Genomic DNA, 24,328 nt, shown 5'->3' on the forward strand with positions numbered 1-24,328 from the left:
CCCTTTTTGGCTCTGGAGGGAATTTTTCAAAATTTTAACAAATACCGCTTGTGATTTCATCAGGGCTGCTACTGAATTGCATTTGAACAAAGTATTTTTAGAGCCTAACCCATATTAAGAACTGAAATCCCTGCCTGTCCTGCTTCGATTTTGATCATTCTTTTTAAAATCTGTCTCCTGTGAGTATCCCCTATTTTATGGATGTGCAATATTAGATAGCTGGAGTATCATTCTTTTTTTTGTGTATTTTTTTTAGTTTTGGCCATCACAACTATTATCTTACCCAACCGCATCACTGCTGAAAAATGCAATGCAAGGCTAAACTATGGAGTTGTTTAATAAAATGTATCCCAAATTCTTTGCAATAAAACTGGTTAGTAAAATATTAACATTACAGCTTTATGTAACAAAAACAAGACAGAGCACATTAAAAAAGGAATTTTCATCCAAACAAGGGTCTTCATTATCACACTTCTGGCCTCAGCACCACCTCTACTTATCAAACATTTTGCATGACGCCCTTACTGTGATGGATCTAGATGACACATGACACAAATCAGAAAGATAATGACATGCATGAGTGTAAGCACCAGTGAAATTTCCATGACATAATTGTACTCTGTGTGTTCAAAACAGAATGAGAGAGAGAGGCCTGTGAAAATTGACTTTGAGAGGGAGGTTTATTTTTTTGTGCATCAAATAAAGATGATGCCTGCTTATTCGATGCACCGAAAACCTTTTGGAAAGCTACTGATGACACAATGGCTGTGTGGACACCTTGTACCAGAGTACACAGTTATTGTGGTACTCTCAACAGTGTCCAGCCCATCACTGTGAAAAGCATATGTTCTTGCTAAAATGAGAACACAATGAGGCACTGTCCAAAAAGCATTTGTCCTGTACTTTGATCTCCTTTCTAAATGGGCACTTTCTTGGCATCCTTTTCCCATTTTAACTGGACTAAGGGGAAGGCTGCCATCAGTGAAAGAGATTCAATGGGCTTGTTTCCTGAGCTATAGCACAGATATATTGGATTGGTGGGGAAATGGGCTAAAATTGGATGAAAAGTAAGTGTGTGCGTGTGAGTGCGTGTATATTTATGCTTCAGAGACCACCACTGAGGTTTGTGAGTGTGTGTGTGTCATACCTGACTAAGAGAGAAAGGAGCTGCAGTCACCAATCTCTACCTTGAGGACATCCTACTTGAAAATGAAACACTGGAAGTTTTCTGACAGTTTCATTTTCAGGTGCACTTCAGCAGAAAATATGTAGGTGGCTGCATCTAACTTGAATCAGCTTTTTTTTGTAATATATCAGCATCTTGGCTGATACAATAAGCACTGTTTTCAATCCACACAGCACAGAATGTGCTCCTGCTCAGGTGTGTAGGAACACGGTGGGATGTAATTGATCATTCTGATCTTGTTCTTGTATAATTAATTATAATCAAAACTATTAACGTGCATGTCAGCAGACCAAGAACACTCATCGCATTGATTAGCTGAAAATACCTGACTTCTCCTCCCTGTCTGCAACCGTACCTCACCTCCATGACTCAGGTGGGATCCTCCACTGCTGTGATTGGTGGTGCTGCATCATTCTTGGGTGTGACTGGTTGCTGTCCTTGGGGAGGCAGGCAATGGCAGGCCAATGACAGTTGAAGTAATTGACTGTTAAGCTCTTATGGATTTCCTGCCTTCTGCTGATGTAGCAGAGGGCTGATCAGCCTGTACTGTACACACACTGGTGTTAAAAACACGCTCGCTCTCTTACACACACACTTTTAGCAAGGTGTGAATTCTTTACGAGCTTACATGAAAACCTTCCTAACTGCAGGTATATTGTATACTGTATACTAAATGTATTAAGACTTTGTTGTGCTATGTGTACTTTTAGTGACAGCACAGGGATGAAATTAGGATGGTGTCTGTGTTGCTGTTTTTCCTTAGGCACCAGTAGCCAACCATAAGGCGTTGTGTTTGTCAGAGCCAAGCTTTAGCTAGGTGGAGAGATGCCCCTGGGAGTGTCTGACTCACCCACCCTTGTGTGGGTATGTGCATGCGCATGTGTCTCTCCCATACAGAGGCTGCGAGGTGTTGGCAGGGCTGTCATATTAAGCCAATGGCGTTGAACTCATTGTGTCAGCTCCCGCAGGCTGCTATTGATGCTCCTATCATATAACTTTCTCTTCCTTGCCCTCGGTGTGGCACACTGGTCACTTTCTTCTCACTACTTGTCCCTGACACGTGCATGTGGGAGTGCAACTGCACCTTTGCAGCTGTAACTGGGTGCACATGTTTATGTGTTGTTTTTATGTGTACGTGTGTGCATCCTTCCTGCTCTCACAGCGCATCATGGAGCTCCTGCAGAGCACTGCTGCATTTCTGCATCACTAGGTCTCTCCCTAAGGTCAAGCAAGAGGCCAGACCCAGCAGGCAATGGATTGTGACCACAGAATGGAAAGAATGAAGAGAGAATAGGAGTGGAGGAGAAAGTCAAACAAGACAGTGTATTTAAGAGTAAAAGATTAAGAACAGGAAACAAGTAAAGCATGCGGCTAACTGAGGGGAAAAAATGGAAATGGAAGAACATGGGGAAACTGTTCAGTAAGGGAGAGACAATAGGGGAAAAAGTGCACAAAGTGAAGGGGACTATAGTGCTAGGCCTGGAGGATGTTCTAAAACAACTGCAAAAATATTGTTATGTGTATTTTAATCTAATGTTGGGTCTGTAAACTAAGTGAGGTGGAATAATTTCATTAGATTTAATGTCCTCTCACCTGCTGAGACCTTTAATGAAGCACCACTTAAGAGTGTCAAAATAGCCTTACTTAATTCCAGCAAATGCATGCTAGTAACTGGACATTTTTGCAATATAACACCTGAGTATTGTGGCTGAAGACAGCTGTCGGAGGGCTGTGGAGAAGGGATCTATTATGCTGTCTGCTCCTATTAGCATCCGTACACTATCACAAACAGTTAAGCTTCTGACGCTGCAGAAAAATCTATCCTCACAAGTCATTTAAGTGGGTCTTGTCACAATATTGCTCGAAAAAAGACAACAGGAGCGACCACAAATGGATCATAGTTTTAAAGATTTATTTTAACCCAGACTAAACTGAAATAGACTGCGTCAAGGGTGCCAAAATATGGTTAGAAAGTCCTTGAGTCTCATTTGTAAAATAAGTGAAGTGACACGGTCTTGACTGTAATGCTGTCACTTACCTTATATCAATATGCAGCACAGTCACCTGTTTCACAAACATCCTGAAACTTGATGGAGCATTAAAAACAGGATAGCGTTTCTTAACCCACTGGCAGATTTTCAGGTGTAAAAAGTAGGATTTGATATTAAATGTATGATGACAACTGATTTAAGATTGACAGTGTGCAAGGAGAGTTAAAGAGGAAGATAATTTAAGACATTTAAAGGAGGAAAAGACAGAGGAGGGCTATGAAGTAGGGGGGAACAGATAGATGATGGGATGGTAAAGATGACAATAGTTTATGAAAGTGGTTATATAAAAATAAAGAAGAAAGACTTATGAGTTCTGTAGAAGGCACAGTTCCTATCAAAGACAAACAACTTCATACTATATGCATAGAGTAAGATGCAAAATTGCAGTCAGTATAAATATTGCTGTCTACTATCTTCCCTCGGAAAAGTAGACAAACAGTACTCAGAGGCCTCTGTCGCTAACACAGTACAGTACACTGTGGTTTGCTTGTGAATAACAGAGCCAATTAAGTAACCACAACACAGGGCTCATGGCAACTCTGGGCCTCAAAGGACTCAATTACTGCTCTTGGTTTGCAGGGACAGAAGGAGAGGTAGAGAGAAAGACGCACAGAGAGACAGATTCTTCAAAAGTGTGGCTTCCCTCAACTGAAAGTAGAGATTCTTATAGGTGTCCATACGTAACATGGGTAATCAAATATGATGACAGCATTTTTCCCGCAAATAATGGTGTTGAGCGGTTTGCTTTTTCTAACAGGGAAAGGCTGTCTGCATAAAGGATAAGAAAAATGAATATTTGCAGGATTGAAATAGGTCATTTATAATCTGCATTCTTATTGTGTTGAATCAGTGTTGCATTTGATGTTATTAGGTACTGGAGCGGGAAGTATCTGCAAGCAAATTAATTCATTCTGTGAACATATTGCACTCGCTCGTGGCGGGTTTAAATACAGTAGGTCCGCCTGTTCAATTAATGTTTAACATGGCAGATCATTTCCGGTAATTTCCTGAGGAAGATATTATATGATATAATAGGATGGTCTTCTATCAGACTGTAAACAGGCGAGGAGGAAAAAAAATGAATGGAGAACAATAGAAATTATTTCTTGGCAGTTAAGTCGATTTCTGGCGCACATTCGTTTGACAAAGGATGATGGGAAATGTAGTGAAGCAGGTAAAATGAAAAAGAGCTATTTTTGACATAATGATGCTGGGCTTTTATTTCAGTGTATTGTCGTCCATAATTACTATGACTGGTTCATAAGAAAGGGCAGTGGCACCAAAGGCCATTCTGGTATTGAACCAATTCGAAAATTATCGCCTGGAGGAGAAAATTGGGGAAAAGAATAAGAAGGGGTTGAAGGGGAGGGTTGCTAGTGGAATGATGAAATAAGAAGAGAGAAAGGCCATCAATGAAAGCCATCCTCAGTGCTTCAATCAAAAGCTGGAACAGAATTGTATAGAAGAAATTTGCTATTAGAATGAGACTCGTGCGATGTATCATTTTTTGGGGGCAGGGGGTACAGAGGTGTGTGTGTTTGTTGGTGGAAAATGTAGAATAAAATATCTGGTGCTGTGATGCTTGTGTATTACTCCTGGCTTTGGACAAATACCTCCACTAATCTCAAGGACTCTAGATTTACAGGAAAACTAAAAGTCCATCTGTCGTGGAATGGACTTTCTGTCTGCCTCCAGATGAAGTTTGGAGTCATCAACCATATAGGCCTGTTTTTAAGCAATAGAAAAGGGAGCTGCAAAGTGAGAGATAGCTAGAAGGAAAATGAGAGTGAGAAAGATAAAGAAAGAAAAGGAGAAATAGCTAAGGGTGAGGTGATGTGTGAGAGTAACTTGTCATATCTGATGGCTTATCCCTGGTTCTTGGTGCTTTCCATTTGTCACTGAGTCAACCAGGATTTATGAGCTTCTTCGCAGCTACAAATCCTGATTATGGTCCTTCAGATAAGGAATGACACCCAGGTGTTAAAGGGAGTGTGTTTGTGTGGTCTGGATGGTTTAATTTTCTTTGGGTAATGAGGAGGGGAAGTGCACTGTTTTTTGATGAAATAGTAACATCTCAATCAGTATTTTGTAGTTTTGATCAAAAGAAATCATTGAAAATAAAGGCATGCTTTTATGGCTGCAAATTCAGACTGGGCAAAGCAATAGCCATATGTCAGAGATGTATTAATCACTATGAATACTTGTAGCGATATATGGTTCTAAAAGAGTGTTAGGTCCATGAAAAAAAAGCTTAGAAAAAAATGTTTAAAGCTGCACTAATCAATATTGTTGTATTTCTTCAGAGAAATACAAGAGAGACAAAGAAATATGTTTGTCACTGAGATCTTCCCATTGGCAACCAGGCAAAAATCAAGTTGGCGACTTGTGCATAATTGGAATTTCTTAAACATGGAAGTTGGGTCAAGTCAGCATACTTCTCCATCCAGGCTAATTGACTGTCTGTGACTTTCCTTCAAATTACTGCTGTTTGATACACAGCTGTGTACAAAACAAGAGGAGAAAGTTCCTCACCACCTCTGCAGGGATGTTACCACTATACCTCTAAAGAAATGTACCCGGCAGTATACAGATCTTATTAACTGTATTCCCACTTCTCTGGCATTATACTACCTCCCAAGAAATATACCTAATCCCCCAGCACTGTAAATTCTTCCATAATGATGTATCCGCCTCCTCCGCAACCGTGGCAACAATGACATAAGGCAGTTACAGTTACATCCAACATACAGCCCCAAGCTACAGTGTGCAGATGGGAGCTTTGATGAAAGCTAGCGTTGTGACAGAGAGTTATGTTAAAGAATAGCAGCCATAAAAGCAGTTGGAGCATACGATAACAAAACCCTTAGCCCGCAATCTAGCAGACTGCCGGGCTATACCACAGCATTTGCATATTCTAATGAGCCCAATGTTCAGGGTTAGCCGCTTACACTAATGACGCGTTTAGCTCTTAATAAATCAGTTAAGGCAGCTCTCTGCTGGAGCCCAGGGAGCTGCACCCGTGTGTGTGTGTGTGTGTGTGTGTGTGTGTGTGTATGTGTTGATCTCACTGTGTGCATATTTCATTATAATGCGGCTTTGTGTATTCATGTGTTTGCCATTATGCGGTAATTTTGCGAGAGTGCATAACTGAGTGAATAAGTCTGCTTTTGAGCAATTATCTTCCTGTTTTTGTCTTCGTACTTGTGCCAGCATGTGTGTGTTTATGTCTGCAGTCTTCATTTAAATGCTTGCGTGTGTTTGTGTGTCTTTTGTTTGCTATTGCACATATGAAATGCTAGTTTCTGTTCTGTTACTTTGAAGTGTCCTCTTTTGAAGTTGTGGTACGAGCAGTTCGACAGAAATTATTTTGCATTTCTCCACCTTTTACCTCAAGTTGAAAATTTGGCCTGTTTTGTACTATTTTACTCGCTTCTTATTTCATCATATCTTTGACTGATTGATTGCATTGAGCATGTCTCTCAACTTACATCTAACGGTGATTAAAATAACAAGAAAGATGGCTGCGAATGTTGTTATGTACTGATGCAGATAAGATAAGATAAGATATCCCATTTGAAGCAACTTCAGAACATATTAGACATATTAGATGAAAATTATTTCGCTACCATTCCCTGCTGGCCATGATGGTGGCCACCTCTGCTGACAGCCCTGTCAGGAGAGCAGTAACTGAGGCACTCTGCAACACACTGACATTTTATTACTGAACTGGGATTATAACACTCTTCAGTTGTCTTTGATGGTGAGACGATCCATGAGATTGTCACTCCACAGCCATGGGATGCCAGCAAAGGCATTAAAATGTGACTCAGGAGTTGACACGTATGCTGACACGCCAAAACCAAATTAATGGTTCAGAATAAAACATGCTGAGCAATCTCCGAAGGAAACACAGACACAACAAGGATGGACATACTGTGCATATTGTAGTCACCAACAATGATCAGTGAATGAAAACTGACCCTTAGACTGCTGTTAATTCCCCTGCATGAAGCTTTATTTCCAGTCACTGGGTACTGATGGGTGAGCCAGTTATCTGAACAACATGAATTCGGTCCTTTGTCAAAACATTATTGTACCAGCCTCTTGCAGAAAGAGGAATAACAGAAAAAAATTCTTTCACAATTTCATCACGCCACTGCCAATTTGGCCAAGTGGTGGTTAGAAGGTCGTTGGGCCATGGTTCTATCAGAAGGATTAGTCCTCAAATGGGATTACAGGCTTGTATGAAAAAAGGAAGAAAGGGGGTGGATGCTCAAGCAGGCAAGAGAGCAGAAATATTTAAATGCAGACAGACACATTCAAGTAAAGAGATCATTTTATCATCATTAGTGGGGAAGAGGAAAGGAGGGGGCGGAGACTCTTAAGAGGGATGGAATCTGTATGGCGATATGTGAATTTTGTAGTTTAATGAAGATTAAAGATTGAAAGATTTGTAAGAATGCGTGTGAATATGTAGAATTGGCATAGAGAACAATTATGTTTCTTTTTTACTTTTAGGGGTTTTATCTTATCTCTGTTATATATTTTCCTCTGCCTCATCCTCTCTCTCTCTCTCTTAAGTGAGCCAGAATAATATCTGTGAAGATGCGCTGGAGTGGAATATCCTGGTCATCCATCCGGTGTGACTAGGACGCTACAGTAAAACACACACAAGCTCTCTCACACAGGCACAAACGCACACACACACACACATACACACAAACAGTTAGATGGTGTTCACACACACTGTGAAGTGGGATGGCTGAGACCCACATGGCTTGGAGTGCCAGCGGCGTCTTGCTGCCCTGCCACCATGGCCCCTCTGCATGTAGGTCAGCTTCGGCTGGGGGCACACCACCCTTACCCTCCCCTCCCTCCCTCCCCCCTCCCTCCCTCAGCTCCTTCTCTCATACTCGCCCTCCCTCACTTCTTCCAACCCTTCCTCACTGGGCCTCTTCCTCCTTTCCTTCCTCTGATGTCTCTTTCTACTACAAGGCTATTCAACTGCAGTGCTACCAATCTGGTTAGCAAATAACCCAATGCCCGGTCAGAGTGCTTTTATTGTTGATAAAATACAAAAGGGAAAATCGTAAGGCAACCTATTAGCTTCATTCTTACATTAACATCATATTGCCTATTCCCTAGATGTAGGCCTGATTCTTTTGATTTCACAAGACTTACTGTTTTGCGAAAACCACATATCACCAAATAATGAACCTATGCCGCCCTATTCTCAATATTGTGTCAATGTATTTTACAGATATTTCAATGGATTATTAAAAAGCAGAGTTTAACGATACCTTAAAAAGCAGGAGAGTTTTCACACCCCATAATGGAACATTTAATTCTCCTGCAAAATAAGTATTCAACATGTCAACATTTATTTCATTAAACATATTTCCAATACATTTATTTACATGAAAATTAGACCAGACATTTATATTAACTCAATAAAACTTCACAGATAAAGAAATAGTTTTTTTCCAATCCATCAAGACACAGAAAAGAATGTTGACCACAGTTAGAAAAAGCACCAAACCAACCATTTCATTAATTAGCTCTCCTACCAAGAAAACATATAAAAAGATATTGAGAGGAAAGGGGCACAACTCAGATGTTGAGTTAATATGAACGTAAGCCTCCTTGGAAAGTTCCCTTTGCTGATGTAAATCGAATTTTTTCAGACCTTAACAGGTGACTGTTGTGCATCATCTGATGTTGAAGTTGTGAGCCTCATCGAGCAATGGAATCAGGTGCTCTGCAGTTATTGCACACACACCAGCATCAGGAACAGAGAAAAGGTGCTTTATAATAATACTCTCCTCACCTCAGTGGGGAGGCTGAGGTTTTAAACATCAGTATCGTTAAACTCTATTTATTGCAGCTGGTGAGAGCTGGTGATGTTACGCAGTGCACCAGAATGACGCAGTTTGCTTAATCACATCACACAACAGTCAAAAGTCCGTGCTCTCTGTTTCTTTGACCATCAGCACGTCAGCAGTTCTTCACAGTTGTTCACATTTCAAGCTGCTACCTGCTGGGTTTTTTGCTTAAGAAAAGCATTATGTTCAACTGACACGTCACTGGCAGTAATGTCCACACAACAAACTAGACAGGTATGAATGAATGTAGTTTATAATTGCCATAACTAGACTCCACGGTTTCTACTCAGCCATTTTAAGGGCACAGGCCTTTAAGCCCTTAACCCCATATTTATTATTGATTGGCAGTATATAAAAATTTTATATATGATTTATAAGTGGTATATAATACATTTGTACGTGTCCATTAATCCATTAATGTACAGTATTTGTTAACAATTATAACAGACATGTTTTACTGTAATGTCATTCATCATCTGTTTACACAGCAGCATCCACTTAGGGGTACCAACTAGATAAATACATTGGTAAACACTTATATCTGCTTATAACTACTTTATGGTGTGCTATAAGCTATTTATCAAATGTGTATGTACTACTTGCCAAGTAGATGAATAAATGAAAAGTTTTTTCCCCAAGTTAGACCAGAGTCCTGAAGTCAGAGATGTAATCTGTCATCACAGATTGGCACACAACACACACACTTTGAACTATCTTTGTCCATTTCCTGTTGAACAGGCTATTTTGGTGTTCACTGTCTGTGTTTTAAAAGTAAAAAGCAACATTCTGGCAACAGCCTTGTCACTAGCTGCCAGTGCAACAGCAGTGTCCAAACAGACTGTACAGTGACAAAGAATACTTATTGGCTGCAGGTAAAATTGGAACAACATGAACCTGAGGAGAAAATTGGGTGCATATTAAAATACGATAAGTACAGCAATTATAGTTCCAGGCAACCATATGCATAAATTAGGGCAAAAACTAAAAGATTTTGAAAGACTCGGATCAATGGTCGCTTTGGTTAGCGAGGCAACTGCAGTCTCTAACTTTGAATTTAGGCTGAGGTTGCCATCTGAGTTATAGCTGGACATGTGCAGTAATGTCATGGTGAGCATACAAGAAAATGTCTCCTTCTTTTCTCTTTCTTTTTGGCATGACTGCTGTTAACTTCCCTGTCCAACCAGCTGAGCTAATCACCCACTATGCACTTGTCCTATCTGCTTGTCTAAGGCCCATTACTGCTGTTCAGAATTTCATAGAGGGCTTGTGAAAACGGTGCTCGCTGCTTTTCAAATGATTTCCTACAAATTACTGTAGTACCAGAATGCCTTTCATCTTCCCATCTCTTTGCCCTCTGTGCTCTTGATGTGTTTTTCTCTCCCTACCACTCCAATCTCTCATCCTGGCTTTTCTACATCCCCTCATTCATTCTTTAAATACCCCCATCCTTGTAACATTTCTCAGTATACTAAATACTTTCACTTGCTTCTGCTGCTTTCCCCAGTCCTCAAGACTAAACCAAAAATTACATCTGAATAACTGTGGAACAGGTTAGGCCTTAGATGGTATTTCTTGGGTCTCTTCTAAAACCACTTTCAACACATAATATTTTGCATAATATGACATTTATCATGAGTCTAATCTTTTACAGTCTTAATAACAGTAATCACATAGTTTCAGACCGTGGAGACAGACAGAAAGTGATCTACGACCAGTGGTGGAAATTGGTGGTGACAGTGTTTCTGCTCAAATTTTGAAAATCCATTCAATGTGTTTTTTTTTGTGAGGGAGATCGTTTATAGCTATTTCACACTGTTTCTAAAGTGTGTTCATGAAACAAGTAGAATTTATTGTGTTAGAACACGCCACAAGTCTAGCTACAGCCCATACAGCCGATAGGAAGGAGTGAAATTCCAGGATTGCTGGTGTAGTCCCCAAAGTTCTGTGTCAGCGTTATCACTGATAGCGGCAACAGGTGTATTCAAAGCTTGTTCTTGATTGATTGCAGGTGAAAAACAGAAAGTTTGATAGCAGCTGTGTTGAAGAGGAGTCTTGACAGTTTGAAGCGCCACACCACTGGTGTTTTAGCTGCAGTGTGCAGGCTAATGGGCTAACAGTGAGCTAGCGGAGTGAGTGAGAGGCAGTGTGGCTGCCATCAGAGCTGCTTATCGGCACAGAGCTGGATGAGCTGTATAAACCATGAATATATCCATACATGTACATTGTCAGCTACATTTTGTGACAAAAATAAATTATGCAGTTGTTCATGCAGAAGAGTTCCTGAATTTTGCATAGGCTGGATACATTTTGCTGATTTCAGTGACACAGATGAGCTGCAATTTATTCCACGAGAAGGTGTCTCAGACCACCAAAACTTAAACTTTGCTATTATTTTGTTTATTTTGCTGTTGTTTATATGTGCTCAGCATTCCTTGGCTTTAAGAATCACTAAGTAGTCAGGACTTCTTTTGAGCAACTTTCACATTATATATTTTATTTTTATTAAATTTTCTTTGTTGTTGTTGAACACAGTAATCCAACACTTTGTCAGATTCTTGAGAGTGTGCTATAGTTGTTGATTTTTTTGTTGACTAATTTTTTGTTGACTAATTTATAATTTATAATTTTCTAATCTCTTTAGTGACATAGACATGGGATCTCCATTTCATGGACCCCACACACCCATTAAAGTGTGGCCATTTCCATCACTGCATACAACAAATGCTGCAAATGCCTCTTTTTGCACATATGAAAACAGTTGGTGCAACACAGGATAATGTGTTTGTATTTGTGTCATTTTTATCAGACAGCACCGTATCAGCATGTTTCTCTCCCTGTCGATTTGCCCAGGAAAACAGTTGGTGAGGTTGGTACCGTGGACATCGGCAAAACGCCACCCGCTGACATTCAAAACGCCACAAATCACCAATCAGAATCATAATATGTTATTATTATTTAATAGAACATATGACATTGTTTACTGTTCTGAGAGAGATTTCAAATAGCCTCAGCATAATCCCTGGTGTAATCACAACACAGTAATTTTATGCAGGGTTTTTATGATAAAAATTTTACAACCTTCCTTGAGCACAAAAAAATCTATTTTAGACTTGTTTCAGTGATTCCCATTTTCTTTCCCTCTGCATTGTTCTCAGTGGCTTTCCGTCTGTCATTTTTCATCTGTCATTTTCTCTGCTTTTTCTAAATATTACAATGACGTAAACTGCAGCCATGAAGTCCAAAGCTCCATCCAGAGCACCTATCTTTTGTCCTCATCACTCTCTCATTCCTTCACCATGGTGGAATCTCCTCTGTTGTAATTGCCACGATGAATGATGGAGTGTTTCTGTCAGTGTTTGCCTGATAGCTCAGCTATACACACACACTTTTCCATACAAACAATCGCATGCGCGCGCGCACACACACACACACACACACACACACACACACACACACACACACAGCCATATTATGTATTTGTCATTACCCAAAGGGATACATGCCCACACACACACACACACACTCACACACCTCTGTGTGAAGTAGCTGCAGGTGACAATGAGTGAGCTCTCAATTTCCTCCCTCACTTGTTGGTCTATCTCTCCCTGCATGATCTCCACCAGGCCAGAGGCTATCATATAGTCAGATAGTCATATAGTCAGAGTGAGATCCATGTCCGGAAACAAGCCCCGGTAGCTATGATTGTGGAGTCAAGGAAAAACAGGATACATTGCAGTGTATGGCAATGTTTTGGGTTTTTTTTCATGGTTGTTTTGCTTTTAAATGGCACGTGGAAGGAGCATGACAGTATTTGATAAGGGTTTAGTGAGTTTTCCACAAATCAAATTTTCCAAAATACATTCTAGGTTTGGTTTTTGAATGTGTTGTCCTTCCCTCTGGGCAGTCCAGGATTTCTAATTAATTTAGCATAGTATAAAAATCAACTTGCACAGACTTGAAATTTACTTGATCACACGTCTGGTCTTATTTTTGCACAACAGTACAGCATGGTTGCATGGCAACTAGAGGCTTGAGAGTTACTGGCTGTACACCATCCCATTCATAAGCTTTGTTACGGATCAAACCTGAAAGACAAAGTAGTCTAATGTGTGTCAATAGAATAATGATAATTTAAGATTTAATTTTCCTGGAGCCAATTGTTGAGTCTCTTTGTAATTGTGTGATGTCAGAGTGTTTCACTGTGGAACAAGGTGGGAAAACTAAGCTCTGTGAGGAAAGAAAAAAGGGAAAAAAACTTTTGTCTGCTCTTATCTTTGTGCACCATGGAGTGTGTTTCTCTGAAGACCCATATTGATAGAAAAACACATCTGATATTTGGACAGTTGGAATTTGCAGTCACTTTGTCCCTAATCTTTTCATCCATCTCTCCACCTTTCCCTAGCTCTGGCGGAAGTATTCACTAATGCTCCCCTCTGCTCTCCAGTTATCTCACCCTTTTAGAATTTCTTCTTCCCTTCACTTTCAGTTATTTTTTTACTTATCTCTTAGAGGAAACATGATTGACAGCATCTATTGCTCTTACCTCTCCATGCCATCATTTGTACCCCCTTTCCATCTATCCTGCTATCCTTATATTATCCCATTCACTTCAACTTTAATCTTTCCATCCTTACTTCTTGCTTCTGTCTTCTCTCCATCCCACCCTCCATTTCTTTCTCCCTCTCCCCTCCATCACTTCTTTCATCGCCTCATCTAGCTCCATGTCTCCATAGACAATCTGCCAGTACTGTGCCGGCTCGAGCCCTCCCAGAGTGATCCCGTTAGAGGGCTAATGCTGTGAAAAGTGACAGTGAACCGGCACTTTTACTGCCATCACCACTGCTTTGGGGCCGCCTGCCGCCTACAGCCTTGTTGCCTGGCAACTCCCCAGACAGCTTCCCTCCAAAAGGCGAGGGCTCCTGTCTGCTCTGCTGCGATAGAGACCCGAGCCTAATAAGCATTATATCTCATTTTGTCTTATCATTTTGTTGTTAGTGACACAAGTTTGCTCGGAGCTGCGACTATGCAAAGCGCACTGATGCAGAATGTGTCTCCCATATTGAATGAACAAAATGATTTGCAACAAGTGTGACTTCTTTGAGGATTGTTATTTGAATAAGAGGTTGCTCAGCCAAAAACATAAATATACATAAATGACAGAGATGCAGATGAAGCTTTTCAGTAGAAAAGAGCTGAGGTATTCTGACCCCAATGCAGACATAAATGAACATATGATTATCATGTCACACTGTAATGTGGCACATTTACACCCTATAATAATTCATCATGCATGTTGGTTGTGACTGGTTTAAGTACAGTAACAGACAAGTAATGTTGCTATATACTATAACTATACATAACGTTTGTAGTGACAAGGTATAGCTGCTATTTATTTCTCTGGCGGCATTCAATTCAGACTTCTTAAAGGTCTACCAGAGATATTTCTAGGTAGACGAAAGACGTACCTTTAAAGACGTGCTCACAGAATGATTGCCTGTATTGTTTACATTAAATATAAAACAGAGATGATTCCTGCCCAGAGACTTGGCCAAACCAGGGCATCTCATGCATAACTCATGAATTTCTCTTGCACAGTCCCAACACATTACTTAGGCTGAAAATAGTTTGAAAGATGTTACCTGTGGCTGTATGATGAAAAATGTCATTCTTGAGTCTCAGGATCCCTTTTCTTTAGTGAGTCAACTAATTGTGGTTCTTTGTAGAAAATAGCCTGTCTGTGCGTCATCTCCTGCCCCACTTTCCCATGTTTCCACTTCCTTGATGGCTTTTAAGACAGAAACCCAGTTCTACCAGTCCCACACCAAAAGTTAGCAAGAATCCAACACTCGGGTCCCAGAATACTCACAGATATGAGTGACAGGAGCCACATGGTTGCCACAGGAACTCTCAGAAGCGGTTACAAGAGTGCTTAACGAAGTATGTGAACTCACTGCCACCAAAGCAGTCCTCACCTTTTAATGTGTTTTTTGTTTAGAGACATCAGAGGTTATGAAGATCTTTGGAAGATAGAGGAAAATTTGATTCTACATTTGAGTTGTAGGGAGTTCTGTGTGCTATGTTGTTGCAGTGTCTTTTTACAAACGGCGTGTGATGTGTAACTGAATACGTAATCCTTTGCGGGATTGAATTTTGAGTGAGTTTTAAGTGAAAGACAGCAAATGCAAGCTAGATAAGGAACACTATGTGAAAGCTGTATTTCCAAGGCAGAGGCGTGGGAATTAAAGCTAGAAAACTGTACTGTAATACAACAATTCAAGGATATCCAGAAATGATACGGTATCGGCCTATTTCTGTTGAACTCTGTTGGGTGAATCAGTGCAGCTCTTTGAGCACCAATTTCCCATTTTAAGTGATCATCCTATAGAGAACCACTAATGCAAATCCATCAAGGTCATAGAGGGAAGCATGAATAGCAGTAATTTCCATTAATGGGAGCTGGATGGAGAATATGGGGGTCAAAATGTCTAGTGGAGGAGATATTTTGTAGGTGTGTATTTATGAATGATGAGACAAGGTACATACTCAGTGTGGTATGTATGGATGGAAACAAAGCTAACATTTCAATGTATTGCCTCTCTTCATCTCTCCTCATCTTGCTTTGTGCCTTAAAGGAATTAGCTTATGAATTTCAGCAAATTAAATACTATACTATAGATGCCTGTGCACACCTACACACACGCCATCTGCTGAGCCATTAACCATGTCTTACTGTAAATAAGCCTGAAGACACACACACACACACACACACCTAAAAAAAAGCATGGCATTATGCCCAGCCTTGCCCCAGGTGTGTCAGAGTTGATATATTGGTGTGGCCTCAGATGAATTCATGCAGGACAAACTAATGCTCTTATTAAAGGCTTTTTAAAGCTCTGCCTAACAGAGAGAATGAGCAAGAGAGAGGAGAGGGGATGTGTTTTAGCGTATTAATACCCACCTCAGGTGCTAATTTGCCCTGTAAGTCACCTGTCTTACCAGCTGCAGTGAAAGACAAGTGGAAATGAAAAGAAAGCTAAAGAAATGGAGAGACCGGGCCAGAGTGGAGAGATAGCACAACAGAGACTGAGTGAGTGACAAGAAAGAAAGGAAGAGGTGTAAATCACATTAATGAATAAGCTTCATTAGTCGTGCCCATTAGCGTCCTAAGCACGGATTAATTTAACTTCAGCTGACTTTGGAGAAGCCCAGTGGCCATGATGGGACACAGTTTGATTACACACCTGGATGTTTGATCACTGACTCCCTTCATTCTGACTACCAGCGGACAGTCTGTGTACGTTTTGTCCCTGAATGTGAAATTAGAACACCTGCAAAGAGAAAATTAATGTGGAAATAGTTCATTTGCTTATTAGCTGGTTTTCTCTGTTGGTTTTATAGTTCCTCACGCAAAACAGTCTGTTTCACCGTTACTGTAAATTTAGCACCTGTTTTGGATTATTTGTGAATCTTTCTAATATGTTTTTTCCAAAACAATTAAAGGAGATTTGACTCGATGCTTTTCTTGTCTATGTGTTTGTGTGGTCAACAGGCAGACCCCCAAGGCCGGGACATAGCCATCCGTCCCTTTTTGGAGCACTGTGAGAACACCCACATGACCATCTGGCTGGGCATCGTCTATGCCTACAAGGGCCTGCTAATGGTGAGAAGTGACTATTTCAATGTACTGTGTGGACACACACACAAATTTGCCCTTTCAAATATGAATGTACTTCACCAATGTATCTGCTGACGTGACTCTTAACAGCCTTATAAATGTTCTTAACTGACATTATTTCTGAAATGTATGCCAATATTAAACATTAAGTATCTACTTTCAACACAGTAAAGTATATTTTACATGTTGTCCTGTGTCTTTATGTTATGTGTAAATTCTTTTCTTAGTATTTTGATATTACAACCCTCTCTTTCCTCTTCCTACAAAAGTAAAAACTATTTTTGATCACTTGTCTTGAACTCAGGGGCAGTTGCATTAATTTATCCAACCAGATGTGGTTTATGGTGCTAGCAGCTACCAGTTACCATCCTTGCATGCAAAACATTACACAGTTACAGTCTTCACCATAACAGGGGTGTACAGAGACATTGAAGGTGGCCATCATCTAACTCTTGGCAAGAAAGTGAGTAAGCGTAGTTTTCAAAATGTCAAACTATTTGTTTAAGCTGTGGTGCTATCAGGTTAGTCTTGTGGCTTAACTGTCATTTGCTATTACTTCTACTAATTGAAAGCTTTGTCTTGATGAATCAGTAGAACTGATTTACTGTTGGATTAGTGGTTGTGGTCACAGATTGCATTTGAATATCGCTCTATTCTGAGTTTATCAGCAGAGTACAGTCGATACTGCAGGAAGACACTGAATATTTTATGTGTATATTACCACTGTTCATTCACAAGGGCACTTAAGGACTGGCACAATGGCAGGGGCTCAAGCCTATGGGCTATACCTGGACATATACTTGTCATGATATGTGAGACACAATTTATAACATACATTAAAAAAATCTATTTCCACACTACACAGGGTTTTTTCATAAAACCTCTGTGAAAAAAGAGCAGCTGCAAACTATATTTATGATAATGTCAAGGAGTGAGACAGAGCAGTAATTAATCTTAAGCAGCATTGAGAGAATGCAGAAGATTCTGAGTATAAAATATTACCCAAAAATGCCAAAGACAGAGATGATGGAACAAGTGAGAAAATTGTTGGATAACAAGTAGAAGGGCTTTGGTTTAAAATAATGACATGGCAACAAAGAAGAGGAGCAGCAGAGAAAAGTTTGTTTATCAAGTGATTGACAGGAGCCCACATCTGTATGAGGCACAGAGAGGGACAGCACAGCAAAAAGAAGCATTAAGGCCCGAGTTATCCCTGCCTTCACACACACACACACACACACACACACACACACAGGCTCCCATATGAATATATATACGCACACATTACCATCACCTCACATACACGTACACACACACCTGAAGTGCACTAATCCTTGATGACTGCTCTTTTAATTCTGCTGCTTGTCATTCCACTAACTCTCATTTAGACTTTAGAATAAGCAGGCAGGCCACTTTTCGCAGTGCACAGTGAATTATTCAGTAGGTTATGCAGGCTGCTGCTGCAACTCAAATGTTCCACCAAGCAAACAGTTCACTCTAAATAAACATTTTACAAGCATGACACCTAAGGCTGCTTTAGAAGGGCCTTTAAATTATTTTTCTCCTATCGTATAATGAAGTCATGAAATTTTTTTCACAACCTGCTCTCATTAGTATTTATGAAGAACAATGAAGAGCACTGAATATTAAAAAACATTAAGATTTAATAGGCTCTGCTTTATTCTAAAAAATTTTTATATCAATTAGTTTTCGTTCAAATCAAATAGTGAAGACAACAGCTACTATTGACCAACTGTGTGTGCTTTGGCCAGGAGAAATGACCAAAATCAAAAACCGCCTCCAATCTTTTTGAAATCTGTGTAACCTTCTCTTAAGCTTCTTATAAAACCCATTTTATCTGTTTTCCCTAACAGTTGTTTGGCTGTTTCTTGGCATGGGAGACCAGGAACGTGAGCATACCTGCTCTCAATGACAGCAAATACATCGGGATGAGTGTTTACAACGTGGGCATCATGTGCATTATCGGTGCTGCAGTGTCTTTTCTGACAAGAGACCAGCCCAATGTCCAGTTCTGCATCGTGGCTCTGGTGATCATCTTTTGCAGCACCATCACGCTCTGTCTGGTCTTCGTTCCCAAGGTCAGTTTCTGAAGGAGGAGTGTGTGTCTGTGTGAAGCGAAAAGAGGATAATTCTGCTTTGCCAGAAACCAGAGTGCTTAATTATCACCACATTCACACGCCACACTTCACTTAGTCCTGGCAGCTAAAAATGCAGCATAAACAGTTATATGTAGCCTTTTTAGGCCATGTAACCAGTAGCTGTGAGTAACACCCATAAGTCCTCTTGCAGTTCATCACCATGAGAACGAACCCAGACGCAGCCACTCAGAACCGGAGATTAAAGTTCACCCAGAACCAGAAGAAGGAAGACTCCAAGACCTCCACGTCGGTCACCAGCGTCAACCAGGCAAACACTTCACGACTGGATGGGCTCCAAACCGATAACCACCGCCTCCGCATGAGGATAACAGAGGTCTGCCATGCACATTCATGTTGTACTTCTTTTTTTAACCATTGATCAGCATTTTACAAGACAGTGGGACTGTGCAGCGGGTTTCAGGGTTTTCAATGCAGTAGTGGGATAAGTACAGGCCCTTACATGTAACTGAAGGTACAGTAATTGAGCACATGGAGTTCAACAAGAGAAGGAAGAAAGAGCAAATCATTTAACTCCACTGAGCATGAAAAATAAAAAAAAAGCTAGCACTCCTATAGCCAGTTAATTAATTCAGACATTTAATTAATTATTAGTAAAAATTAATTTGTTGTTAAAAGCAACTCTGATCACTTCAAGAGCTTATGTTGTTACTATGATGGTCTGTGTGCCACACTGTACATTCTTTCTGAGTTATTTCTTAAAAATGTTCACTTACACTGACATTGAGTGACATTTGAAAAATCCCTTGGTAATCACCACAGTTTTTCTATCAGATCTCTCAGAGATGAGTTACTGCTGTTGTCCTTGGTTTTGTTCATGATTGTGGCAAATGAGGAGCTACTCAGACACTCTTGGAGGACAAGTAAAGTTATGTTGTCTTTGGCAGCCTTTTAAGGAAGTAGTTGCAGCAGTTTGTTGTCCATGGATCAGACACCACACTGGGTAATTGGCTGATAAGCTTGTAGCTTATTTGAGTTTGGTTGTCTTTAAATGGTTTATGCAAACTTGATGTAAAAGGTTTTGGTTCATTACTGTAGATTGACATCTAGTTTGCCCACTTATTAAAGACAAAACAATACAAACTAATAATTCATTTGTTTGTCTGTTTAAAGTTGGACAAAGAGCTGGAGGAAGTGACCATGCAGCTGCAGGACACCCCAGAGAAAACCCCCTACATCAAACAGAACCATTATCCGGATGCCAACAACATCCTCAGCATACGCAACTTCACAGATGGAAAAGGTAAGAAATTGGGTGTATGTTTGTTATCTTGTTAGGCTGTCTGTGTGAGCCTACCCATTTTAGGTTTTTGGTACTCATAAAGTTTGTTACCTAGAAATTGTTCTACCTCATACAAAAATGACCCATCCACTGAATGGAAAAAAATGCTCTTTTTTTTTTATGTGCAAAATGTGACAAAATGTTCACAAAATGTGAAAAGATATGTCAGTAAAGTTCATGCGCAATCGATAATGTGCAGATGATTGTCAGTGTGTGAGCAATTTGTCTATGAGATGGGACTGTTGATTTTGCCTGACACTAGTTTTAGAATCCATCTTGCCAGGCTGCAAGTTATGTGTTTGTGGTTGACCCACAGCGGTTCGAACCAATCATCGTAAGCTACAAGCAGGGTTTAGGTGTGACGACAGTGAAAAACAACTTTGAAATTATCAGTTACTTCTGAGGCAGAGAGCATTTCTTCACTAAAAGAAGAGCAAAGAATGGTACCCTCAACTGGCTTTTGCAAGTTATGAGGTTCATTGATCTGATTGGTGGAATTTGGCCTTTGTTAGAGAGATGGTTCCTCCAATCACCACTCAAGTACCTTTTGAAAGTGGCTGCCCCCCCTCACAAATGGTTTATACGACGTGGTAGGTTCGGTTAATCTTTTGAACTAACAAACACATAACTTACTTTAATGAATGCTGGTGCCCATGTAAAGTCCAAGATGGTGCATCACTTCTTCCCTACTCACTGACAGGAATGCTGCTCAGCTGGGTTATGCTCAGTGCTGCTCCTGGTGGCCGAAAATGTCATTGCAGATTTCTGTGTAGATCAAGGATGAGTACTTCAGTCTGATATAATTTAGTCCTGTCTCACTTTAAAAGCAGTGTGAATAAATAATATGAATGAGATTCACTTTTGCACATATTTTCTATTCCACTTTAGAGAGAGACTAATGTTCATTAAATGGTTTCATGACCATCATAACATCCAGAATTTGTTGTCAGCTACGTCCTGCATATTCAGAGGCTTTAATAAAGGATTTTAATGCTGCTTTCAAAGCAGCAGCTGGAAGGAATATCTTGACATTTTTCCATTGCTGGAGCTTCTGACAGCTGCAGGTGAAGAAAGGACACAGGAGTGCTCTGTTTGACAGCAAGCCTGTGACGTCTTCTGAGAGTGAGTCATGAGATTAGCTACGGTACCTGCATATTCCACTGCTGCAAGCTAGCAAGTTTTACACATACTTTAGTCACACTTTTATTAACTTTTATCAAATCAAGTGGGTCCACACTTGGTTTTGAACCCAATTCCATGATGTTTGGGGGGTTGTTTCCTGTGTGTTCAATGATGTACATGAGAAAACAGTAGAAAGAAGATTAAAGAAGGAGTGTGGGGAGGGGGGGCAGTTAAGGTGAACCATCACGGGATAAGACAAGCATAAGGAGCACAGAAACACATGGAGTAAACTTTCAGGTGCTAAAGATACTTGTCATATCCGTCTTTTCCAGTAGAGCGAGTCTATGTCGCTTTACCGTCCCAAGTCCTGCCCGAGACAGACTGTTTCAATTGATGCAGCTATATCTTCGACATAATGAAGCCGGGTTCCTCAAATTGAATCAGTGCATCGTTACACCCCAGCGGCATCACTTTGCATTAGGCATCATTTTAACAGACGCAGGGTGATGGTGATGAACAGCAGCCACATTCAGCATGTCTGATGCTCACGCCAGCACAAAGCTGCTCTCAGGGGTGTCTAATGTATCTGTCTGAGTTTGGGAAGGTAAAAGAGTAAAACAGCTGCGCTCGTTCTGCGGATTGGGAGCAGAAAGTGTTAGATTTGTTTGAGAAGTTCCTCATCTGTAAAAGTTGATTGTTAGACAATCAACTGATTGCATTTAGTAAGTACATTCAAAAAGCAATGTGTCTCATGCTCCTTCTCTGAGTTTTAGTTTGCTCTCTGCTTCCTTCTGTTTCTCCGCTTCTCATCTTTTGCATGTGCACACACTTACTCGTGCAACAGACACACATCCTCCTGTTTTAGCCCAAATACTGTCTGGCTTTGAAATGATATGAGGTGGGAGGTTGATGGTACCCTGACAAGGATAGATTTGATATAAAAAACATGTCTGAGAAAACATTAATGGAACAGAGAGAGCAAGTAGGAGTAGATACATAGTAAATGTGCTACCATCTGTGGGATTTTTGACCTTCTTATATTTATTCAGAAGGAATAACAAACAAAATACTGCATCAAATTTTAGATTATATTTCCATTCATGAAAGGAAAAAATGTGGCATATTACCTGAAAACAATTAACTAGCAGTTATTTAAGCAAACACATTCTAACATTTTCTATTTGTTGAGCGTAATCTCTCTCAAGTACCAGCAGCAGCTGGCAGCTCATATTAGACTCTTTTTAGTGAGCTAAAATTCTAATTGTGTGAGCTCATATAAATAAATCAATTTTAGTCTGAATCTTTGTATGCGCTGCCGGAAAAATCATGAGTAGAGAAATCCTTCTTTTAATGAGTGAATTGTTAAATAATCCAGTATCAACATGGGGCGTAAGGATCAGATACAACAAAGCGACAGAAATGGGCAGTCAGTTCATTTATATTGTAGGCATGTTCCTGTCATGTAATGTTTTAAACTGAAAGTAATAAAACTTAGAGGAGCCTCAAAGCAAGAATCTAGCCCTTTGGAGGAAGCATATGATATTACATTCTTGGACTGTCATTTTATCATATTTTTAAAATTACATTACATGAAACTATTTTTTTGTTGACTACTAAGTAGAGTAGAATTAATGTAGTTAGTAGACCGGAGAATGCATAAACACAGAGCTGAAACTGAATGAATATTGGGTTGCTGTTGCATTGCTCTCAAGTTTATACACTGCTCAAAAAACTCAAAAAGCACTTAAATCACACATCGGATCTCGATTAACTAAATATTCAAATTCAAAATCTTTGCTGTTGTGTAACTCGTTGAGAACAAAATGACATAACAACGGTTAATGGAAACCAAAAATCACCAGCCGACTGAGGGCTGGATTCAAAATAGTTCATAATGTGACTCAGTAGTGTGTATGACCCCCACGTGCCAGTATGCTCCTGACAACATCTGGGCATGCTCCTGATGAGACGGCGGATGGTGTCCTGGGGGAACCCTAACCCTCCTCCCAGACCTGGATCAGGGCATCAGTGAGCTCCTGGACAGTCTGTGGCTGGACCTGGCCAGTCAGGCTGGATGATTTTGCAGGCAGCATAACGTTCACCACGGCATCTCCAGACTCTGTCACGCCCGTCACATGTGCTCAGTGTGAACCTGCTCTCATCTGTGAAGAGAACAGGGCGCTAATGGTGGACCTGCCAATTCTGGTGTTCTCTGGTGGATGCCAATCGAGCTGCATGGTGCTGGGTTATGAGCACAGGTCCCATTAGAGGACTTCAGGCCCTCATGCCACCCTCATGGAGTCTGTTTCTGACAGGCCAGAAACATGCGCACCAGTAGCCCACTGGAGGTCATTTTGTAGGGCTCTGGCAGTGCTCCTCCTGTTCCTCCTCTCACAAAGGTCTTGCTGCTGGCCCTTGCTGCAGGCCCTTCTACGGCCCTGTCCAGCTCTCCTCGTATAATGGCCCTAACCCTAACCCTGGTATTCCAGGAGACTGTGCAGAAACCTTCTTGCAATGACAAGTATGGATGTGCCATCCTGGAGGAGACAGACTACTTGTGCAACATGATGGTATAAACAGTGTGGAAAGTTTAAAATGCGCTGATTACGTGTATTTGCTGCATATTTATTCAGCTTAGTCGACATCGGGTTGGTTTCATATCTAACAATAGACTGACCTTGCCCATGCTTTTTTTATTCAGAAAGACAATTATTAGTCTCTAGGTTGTGTTCACAATAATATTCATCTGAGAAGACGAGGAGAGAGAGTGTCCTGAGAAAGACATCACATTAGGTGCTGCTCACAAACGTCAGTCTGACACACATTATGGAAATAAAATCACAGGTCATTAAGCCTCCTTTAAAAATCACCGGCATATAAACTTTTCCTAGCCTCAATCTGCTTATGCTTGACAGTCATCATCATCATCATCGCCGGCTCCTAACTGTAGTCA

At 40.5% G+C, this 24,328-nt stretch overlaps 1 protein-coding gene across 1 annotated transcript in view; it reads left to right on the top strand.

The window, feature by feature from the left end:
- The window catches only part of gabbr2 (gamma-aminobutyric acid (GABA) B receptor, 2), a 172,353-nt gene that overhangs the window by 143,927 nt on the left and 4,098 nt on the right, over window positions 1-24,328 (top strand). The window contains exons 14-17 of the mRNA XM_070846971.1: window positions 16,669-16,779; window positions 18,669-18,893; window positions 19,105-19,287; window positions 20,085-20,214. Coding sequence (XP_070703072.1) covers window positions 16,669-16,779; window positions 18,669-18,893; window positions 19,105-19,287; window positions 20,085-20,214 — 649 coding nt within the window. The remainder of the gene's footprint in view (window positions 1-16,668; window positions 16,780-18,668; window positions 18,894-19,104; window positions 19,288-20,084; window positions 20,215-24,328) is intronic.

The sequence above is a fragment of the Pempheris klunzingeri genome, chromosome 16 (assembly GCF_042242105.1).
Source record: "Pempheris klunzingeri isolate RE-2024b chromosome 16, fPemKlu1.hap1, whole genome shotgun sequence".
Lineage (NCBI taxonomy): Eukaryota > Metazoa > Chordata > Actinopteri > Acropomatiformes > Pempheridae > Pempheris > Pempheris klunzingeri.